Here is a 9,132-nt window from a genome sequence, read left to right on the forward strand (position 1 = left end):
CTGCTGATCAAGCCAACCTCGGCACGGACCTATGGGATTTCGACGATCGTCACCGAAGTGAGGCCGGAAATCAACCAGCCGTCGGGGATCACGGCTCAGGATCGAAGCAGCGAGGAAGAGGAATAGCACCCGAGGAAATTGGTGGTTCTGATACCAGATGTAACCGGACTACTAGCGATTATAGATATTGATAGGTTTGTGGATCACGGTCTCGAGACTCCGGCCGTCGCTGAGCTCGCCGCCGCCGTCGCCCACAGGGCACGGTTCAGAATAATGACCGAGTTCGAGTCGTATTCGTCCTCTCCAGCGATACAAGAGGGAGCCGTTACAGGCTAGACCTCGACCTGGGCCACGCAGAGCCGTGCCTTAGTTTACCCATTCCGGCCCATGTACAAACGGATTGCTCCTTCTGGCCCGCCGTGGCCTTCCTTACTTTGGTTCACCATCTTCAGGTTCGTCAGAGTCCGAAGCAGGTTCTTCAGGCACCACCGTTGCTTCATCTGAGACCGGAGCAGGATAAGCGACGGTGACATACAAGCAGCATAACAATAAGTGTAACCCGACCAAATGTGCAGGAAATAAAGTTGTTCAATAGTACGTGCATAACCCGTACTAAATTGCAACTGGCAACTATAACGATTGACGATGATGGATACAGGATAAAGCTTAACTCTTGCTACGCTCAAGTGCTGACCATTAATGCTTGTCTTCCACTCTTCTGCGTGGCTGCTCTTCAGCTCGTCTGAGAGGATGATGAGCCTCCGCAGGCCATATCCTTCGCCTGCTTAAGCTCCTCAACCACCTCTGCCATGGTTGGTCTCTTCTCCAGGTCTTCCTTGAGACATCGAACTGCCAGCATACCGATCCTGTCGAGGCACTGCATGTAACATTGAGACTGAGCATCATCACCTGAGAAGACTTCTCTATAATACATCTTCCTTCCGCTACCCTCGTCCTTAAAGCACTTGACGAAGTCCAAGGGGAGACTTCTATTCCCGTCATACCGGGCTTTTTTCCTCGTAATGAGCTCCAGAAGCACCACACCGAAGCTGTAAACATCGCTCTTCACCGTGAAATGGTCTGTCTTCGTATATACTGGGTCTATGTAGCTCCTACCGAAAACAGAGACTTTGCCGTGTGCCATAGCCACTCGGCAAAGACCAAAAAACACTCGGCAAAGACTTTACCGAGTGTAACACTCGGCAAACAGCACACGGCATCTACAGAGTCGGCAAACAGCTATTTGCCGAGTGTTTTTTATCGCGCACTCGGCAAATGGTTTGCCGAGTGTCAAATTTGACACTCGGCAAAAAAAAGTGGTTTGCCGAGTGTTTTTCCAAAATACACTCGGCAAAGGATTATTGTTTGCCGAGTGTTTTGGAATTACACTCGGCAAACCTATTTTCCAAAGAAATTTTTTTTCTCAGCATATTGTTACCGTTTGCCGAGTGTTTTTTGAAATTACACTCGGCAAACCTATTTTCCAAAGAAAAAAAAATATTTGCAGGTCTTGATTGGAATTCTAGCAGCTCTGATTCTGTAAGGTAAGGATACTTCCTGCTCACATAATGGACATAAATAACAAACAAAAACAATCATCCCTACAATCTTATTCAGATCCATTGTTCAGCGTCACGGCAGTCCCTCTTCCTCCCATGCATCCATCTCAAGCATATTTGCAGGTGCCAAGACCTGCAAGAATCAAGAACACCAGCCATGTCAGCCCGCCAACACAGTTGACAAGCAACGAGACACTCACAGTCACAGCAAGGCAGTCTACTCACTGGGGTCAGTGATGGTGATGAGGCCGGTGCCGTTGAAGAAGCAGTTCCACGAGTTCCTGCCCCGGGCCTGGTAGTAGGCGTTCATGGCCACTGACACCCGCGACAGGAGGCCTTCGTCTGGCCGGGCGCAGCCGCCAGTGCCCTAGATGGCGCCACAGTTGCTCTCGGAGCAGGCGAACTCCAGGTTAAGAAAGTTGATAGCTACAGCTGTTGTTGTTAAAGAATACCTTGTGTTGTTGATCTGAAAATCAAGGCTGCCAGCTGCCAGAACAAATTGCCGCTCACTGGCAATGGACTGACCTGCTGCACAGAAACAAATTTAGAGCAAAGCCAGGCACGCACTAGAGAGGAATCTGCAGGATGCTTACCTTGTCTTAGTGCTGCTGCTGCTATTTGAAAACCAGGGAAGGCATGAACACTGACGACTGTCACTGCTGTACATATAGAGACATAGAAGGAACAGATGGGCACAAGCTGCTGGAAAAGAGAGATGAGAAAAATGTCGATTCAGAAAAACTAGCAGTAACAAACTCAGAAATTTTCATGCCATGAGTTACAAATAAAATAGTGAAGGAGAGTACGTCCAACATGAAGCAAAACGGCTGCTGCAATAAACAGCAGGTAACAAAGGCACAATTAAAAACACAATGCTATTGCAACAAGTGCTAAGAAGATACTTCTAAGTACACGCACGAATGGCTAGCTCACAAGCATGTAAGTTATGATGGTACTTAATGACATAGTAAAACAAACGAAAGTCCAATGTCTGTAGATTTCTTACAGCAATAATATAATGCATGCAGTTTGGAAGCAGAATATATATAGTTTTTAAATAGGAAAGTGTGAATGTTAAACCAGACCTGAGACTTTAGTTTCAGTATGTGTAACTGAACTGAACCAACTCCAAACTGCAGCAGCTTCCTTTTGTGACCAAGCACATAGTTTATCCAAGAAACATCTACCTGTAGGAACACAATAACACATGATATCAACAAAAGAGTTGCTTGCATGAACAACACAACAGGAAGCACTTCTAGGCACTTATTATCGACCAGCCTATGTAGCATGCTAAAATCTGGCTTAAGAATAACTGAACAGTAAGAAACAGTAAGAAAGCTTTAGTACTCCTGCATGCATACTTAGGTACTTTCAGAGAAAAAACAGCTATTGCAGTACTGTAACCAGCAAATTTGTTATATTCCTTTAGTTTCACCATACTGGACAGCAGCAGAATAAGTGTTTAAACATTTAGTAGTTAGCCACAAGTTTACATTTCTATAGACAAGACAATTTGCAGAACGAATCATACCATAACTTAGTCAGATTTCATGCGTTGATGAGAGAATATATGTACAAGTTTAACATGAGAAATGCCCTTGCATTTAGAATACCAAATATATCACCTTTCCATATCTTCAAAGAGCGATCCTCACTGCCATTTGCATAACTGGGAGCTAGTAAAACCTACAATCTTAACAAAGCAGCGAGAAATAAAATGTCAGAAAATAGTCCGCTTGGTATGATTAGCGACTATTACAGAAAATAATCTGGCAAGAAAATGTCAAAACTGCAAACTATATGTGATGAGCAATAGATTAGCGGCTGAACATGGAGTACTTAGTTTCATTTTTGCATTAGGGAGTCAAGTATGATGCAGAAACTAAAGAAGTGGAAAGCATAGAAACACAAAAGGCGCATAAGACTGTCCAGCATAGAGCTCTTTAGTTTTCAGTAAACTGTTACTAGTAGAATTTCATAGACCATAGAAAATAATTGCTCATTTGTACTTAACAGACGAGACATAGCAATGTTCCTGGGATCTTGCACGTGGAGGCAAGTTGATTCAGCTAAGCTTGAATTGCCTAAGATTTGATATGATGAGGAAGGGAAGTGCGTAAGTATGAACTCTATGCACACCAACAAACAGTGTTTTCAACCAGGTGCCAGATGATGTAGGGTGTTGAGAGCACTTATTCGGCTTAGAGAAGTACAGAAGCTTACATTAAGTTTCTAGATTTCACATAGCAGATAAATTACATCAGAAACTTAATAAAATATTTGTATCAAGCACTCCAAGACAAAACGAAACACTGCCTGCAGTTATAAGAAACATATATGATAAAAAGAAGAAAAAAATTACTAGAAAGATTTGTTCTTCTACAACTACAGAACACTATCAAGCCATCAAGGTAACAGGCTAAAATGCGTTACTACGATATATTACAAAATTTTACACAATAGCTAGCCGCTGACTCTAAAAACTAAACTAGCTGCCCCTGAAAAAATCACAATCCCTGAGAAACCAGAACTTTAATCCCAGCTACTTACCAACCATGAACATATTATTATATATATTATCATATATGTTTCTTACCAACCGGATCCGCGTCCGTCGGCGGGGAAGAAGAAGGGGAGGGAGGGGAGGGGCCGGATCTGCGGTCCCCGAAAGAAGAAGGGGAGGGAGGGGAGAAGCCGGATCCACGGCCGCCGGCGGGGAAGAAGAAGGGGAGGGAGGGGAGGGGCCGGATCCGCGGCCGCCGGGGGGGGGAGGAGAAGGGGAGGGGCCGGATCTGGGGAAGAAGAAGGGGAGGGAGGGGTGGGGCCGGATCTGGGGAAGAAGAAGGGGAGGGAGGGGAGGGGCCGGTGTCGGCGGTGAAGAAGAAGGGGAGGGAGGGGGCGGGTGCGGGAGGGGAGGGGCGGGTGCGGGGTGCTGGGGAGGGGAGGCCGGGGCGCGGGTGCGGAGGAGTGGGGCTAGGGTGGGGAGGGGCGGATTTTAGGGGCGGACGGTTTTTTTTCCTATATTTTTTGGGTTTGCCGAGTGTTGTTTTTGGACACTCGGCAAACCTGCTTTTTTACCGAGTGTTTTTTATGACACTCGGTAAACTTCCTGTTTGCCGAGTGTTTTTTATTTGACACTCGGCAAACTACCCTCTTTGCCGAGTGTTTTTTTACCGAGTGTTTTTAGTATAGCACCCGGTAAAGAATTTGTTTGCCGAGTGCCCGAAGGAATATACTCGGCAAACGTAAAAACACTCGGTAAATTTGACATTTCCGGTCGGCCATAGCATACCTATTGACTGACAGGAGCTTCGACGAACCAAAGTCAGACACCTTAGGATTGAGGTCATCATCAAGGAGGATGTTGGCGGGCTTGACGTCGCCATGGACGTGATCACCATGGGAGTGGATGTGGGAGAGAGCTTCGGCAGAGCCAATAGCAATGTCTAGGCGCTTCAGCAGTGAAAGAGTATACCGCTTGTCACCATCATGGAGCCTTTTTTCTAAGCTTCCATTGGAGACGAACTCGAAGACCAATATGGGAATGTTCGTCTCTAAACAGCACCCAATGAGTTTGACCACATTTATATGTCTGATCTTAAGCTGGAAGATGATCTCATTGACAAATCCACCATCATCATCATCCTGCTCCTGCTGCACCAGTTGTTGGATGGTCTTTGGCCAGTGGCGCCCCATGGTGGTCACCACGGAGTATTTAACTGCAACCAGTTGGGCTGGAGTGCCCTCGATTCTACCCTCATAGACTTTGCCAAACTTCCCTCCTCCAAGCAATAATTTGCGGTCCTTTGTGATGTTCTTCAGTTGACTTTCAGAGTACATGGTTATGCCATGAGCCGCCAGTATTTTACCACCATTTTTGTTGAAAAGTTTCGTGCGATTTCTTCTCTGAAGCAAAATAACCGCAAAACATGCTAGGACGACTATTGCTGCACATAAAACAAACATTTTCAGCAAGTCAACTCACATATAAGTTAAATGTGAAACAACATATCTAATTATCTATGGTAACGTGTTTTTGTATATATGCCTGACATTCGCATCCAGAAGTGAAAATACTTAGTCAGCATGAAACCAACCATGTGACATTATTCCCACGTAAATTTTGTGGTCCATAAGTTATTCAAAACAAATTCTTACCTAGCGTATGACCGTTTATATCCATGGAATTATATTTCAAAGTGCTTCTAGTATTAGATGTTGACTTTATAGTAGTTTTCATTACGTTAAGGTAGTATGTTTTTTTGGAAATAAACATAGTAACAAAAATAGAACTCTTCCATTCACTACGTGATTGTACCACAACGCTTACCAAACTGTAATTGAGGAGATAAAGGAGCGTGTCATGTAGTGAATCTCACCTATGGCAGCTATAGCATATGGCGATAGCACATAACGATCACATCCCTCTTCACTTTTACCATCTCCTTTGCGGTTGAATTTGCATTTGCAAATATAATCACCGTCTGTATCCTTGCATGTGCTATTGGGGCCACAAGGACCATACCTTGTACTATTTGATTGTCGAACTTCATTACACTCATTGATATCTGTATAATAATTTAAAATAGTAATTCAGTCAGTTCACGGAACATACAAGAAAAATCTCAAAATCCAGATTTTTTTATTCGCTAGTACACAATTGATTTTTGCTGATGGTTGTAATTTTTTTTACTGACGGTTCATAATGTATTGGTGCCAGTAGAAATGAAACTGTGGGCCCAGGCTATGAACCACCAGTATAAATTCATTTTTATTGGTTCTTTTCTTAAATCTATTGCCAGTATGATTTCTACCGGCAGTAGAATTAAGAAAACAACCAGCAAAAATTCATTTATACTAGTTGTTTTCTTAACCTAGCGCCACTACAAATAATTTGAAATTAATTTTTTTGAATTTTTCAAGTGATGTCGGATGGATACATGGTCTGAACGAAAGTTGCAGTTGCGAAAAAAACTTTGCAGTTGATTACTTTTTCATTTGAAATCATTTAGGGCTCAAAAATTATGCTTTAAAGTTAATGATTTTAAAACTCTTACTTTTTAAATTTCTCAAATGACCATGGATGGAAAAATGATCAAAAGCAAAATTGTAGATATTGATGAGATCTAAAACTTTGAGTTGAAACTTTTTTCATTTAAATTCGTTTAAGGCTTGAAATCTCCATTTCAAAATTTGAAAAATCATAGTTTAAATTGTGGACGTCATAAGATTTGGGATGCAACAAAAACCACGACGGTTTATGCCAGCTAATTGCATATTCAAGCTATACACAGGTGCCCTAAAAAGGAAAACCCATGGATGTGGATGAAAAAAATAAATAGATCAGTTCTTTGAGAAAAATAATTAGTAAGTTCATGATAACTGGATATAGACTACAAAGTATCTATTATGCCTATTATGTTAGAAAATAAAAAAATTCAATTTATTTTGAGTAATTTTTTTATTAGTTAGAGGTATTAAACAATAAGAAATACCTATATCTCTAAGATTCTAGCCCATGTGAGAGCTTAGTTTGATGGACTAGTATACTATAAGAGACATCGGGTCAAGATCTATGTAGTGACTTGTGCAACTGTTGATGATGTATGGATTGCCCATGTATCCCTTTGAGCACTTGCATAGGTAGCCACCTCCTCGTGTGGCGTTGAGGTCATGGCAGTAGCTGTGTGCGCTTGCACAGGCGGGAGCTGTCTGTTTACCTGACACCCCACTGGTGTCCAGCCCCATCTTGCAAGATCCATTAGCCCTGATGGCCCAATCAAGAACCAACGGTCTCCAACTCGACTGATGAAGCTGTCTTTTCCCTTGCCTTTGAGGTCTCGCCGGCTGAAGTTGAATTAAGTAAAAAAAAATCTAATGAGTTCTGCTGATGCAACGGATGATGCATGAGTACGTGGGACAGTACACATATCTAGAGAATTCGATCTATATATATATATATATATATATATAATCCTTGTAGACAACAAAGGCATAGCTACAGTGGCTGTACTTCCACGTAAAATTATTGGCTTTGGTGTTTTTGTCGGTGTTCTAAGGTTGCCCGGGATTGACGACTGGCAGCAGCCCAACGCTGTGCAAGGGTCTTCATCTAGAGCCGAGTCTTTCAAGCTCGCGCAGTAGCTGATGCAGCCGGTGAAGTAGTTCGACCCACCTTGCAGCAACGCCAGTGTATCACAGACGATGGCAGTGAAGACGTTTTCGGTAGACGAGATTAGGAATGGCGGGTCGAGTGACAGTCCGAATTGCCCTTGGTCAGAGTTCACGATGTTGTCAGACGAGTTGTAGCAGACAAACGCAATCCATGCGTAGACATGCATCTCCCCGGTCTCCACCGACATGCTTGCAATCTCCACGTTTCCGTTAGTGTATGGCTTTGGAGGGCTAAAACTATGGTTGAAAACAATGGTGAAGTTACCCCCACCTAGCCAAGCACACTCTGCGCTAATGCCAAATGGGTAGTAGGGAATGTCTATGCTGCCGCACTTGCTAGGGCAATAATCGGGCAATGCCGGAGTCCGTGTGGGTGGTGAAGCCATGCTAGTGGAGACAGCAGCTGTGGACATTGGCAAAGCTAGGTGGGAGTGGGAAAATATCAATAGTGCAGGAGAAAGAAGAAGCCACCTGTGGCATGGCTACTACTACTAGGTGTTCGATGCTGGTTTTCGAAGCAGCCGGTTGAACCTAGCTTTAAGGTCTGTCCGGCCAATCTGCCCATGACGGTGGCTGTATATGTAGGCGCCCAGACTAGGCACCTAAGCGTTGACTACTGACTAATTGTATGCTCAAAGCTTTTTTTTAACAAATCCACATCCATGTTTACTTTTTACTTGACTATTGACTTCCGCTCAATGAAATTGGGCATGATCCTTGATTATTTAAATGGCATCATTACTAGGTAACTATGGAGCTACTTGGATGGGCTAGGGCTACTTACTAGTTGGGCTAAAAATTAGCTCAAATTATTTAAGGTTTGGCTAGCCAGTTCACTAACAACTAGTTAAAGGCTTAGCTAAAAAATTAGCGCACCAATTCAATTAGCCCTTTTGGTTTGGATGCATTGCTGGTAATTTTAGCTAATTTTTTTAGCTAGCTAGCAATTACCTCTTGTATCCAAACATACCCTAAAGATTGCTTTCTATGCCTTGACTATATTGTAGAAATGGCCATTAGATCTAGGTTCCTAAACCCCTTTTACTTTCCCCCACAAAAAAAGTTGTCAACAACAAAGTTTGTCCACATCCAACTTCATTTGAAAAGTTATGAATGTTACTCTGCTGCACTTATTTCGAGAGACGACATAGATCTCGTCGTCTCTACAAATCGATTTTTAAAGGCGGCTTGATGTTTATAGTAGTGCTGACAGATTTGTACGAGGTCAATAAGTCTGTCTTTATTAAGAAAAAAATAAACTTCTCATTGCAGTAATTTTACGATTGGAAAGCAACTAGCAAGATGGTCCGCGCAAATAGCGTGGGTAGCTAGATTGTTATAATTGTAAACATTAGACCTTTTATGTGAAAACATTATTTTTTTTGTTTTACTGTAA

The 9,132-nt window shown here is 42.9% G+C and overlaps 1 protein-coding gene across 1 annotated transcript; it reads right to left on the bottom strand.

The window, feature by feature from the left end:
- Positions 1-733: 733 nt before the first annotated feature.
- On the bottom strand, positions 734-8,149 carry LOC136489766 (wall-associated receptor kinase 2-like). Its single transcript, XM_066486317.1, has 6 exons — positions 7,565-8,149; positions 7,148-7,409; positions 5,942-6,130; positions 4,867-5,509; positions 3,488-3,520; positions 734-1,112 (listed from the first exon to the last, which is right to left on the bottom strand). Exons 1-6 carry the CDS (start codon positions 8,147-8,149, stop codon positions 734-736), a joined length of 2,091 nt encoding a protein of 696 aa, XP_066342414.1.
- Between the last annotated feature and the right edge of the window lie 983 nt (positions 8,150-9,132).

This window comes from Miscanthus floridulus, chromosome 10 (genome assembly GCF_019320115.1).
Source record: "Miscanthus floridulus cultivar M001 chromosome 10, ASM1932011v1, whole genome shotgun sequence".
NCBI lineage: Eukaryota > Viridiplantae > Streptophyta > Magnoliopsida > Poales > Poaceae > Miscanthus > Miscanthus floridulus.

Excerpts from the sequence above, each read along its gene's own strand:
- LOC136489766 (XM_066486317.1), bottom strand. The coding sequence starts at position 8,149 with ATGTCCACAGCTGCTGTCTCCACTAGCATGGCTTCACCACCCACACGG. Across the intron at positions 6,131-7,147 it reads CATCATCAACAGTTGCACAA|ATATCAATGAGTGTAATGAA; the intron begins GTCACTACATAG and ends ATTATTATACAG. Across the intron at positions 1,113-3,487 it reads AAAGAGCTCTATGCTGGACA|GAGCTACATAGACCCAGTAT; the intron begins GTCTTATGCGCC and ends TGTTTTCGGTAG.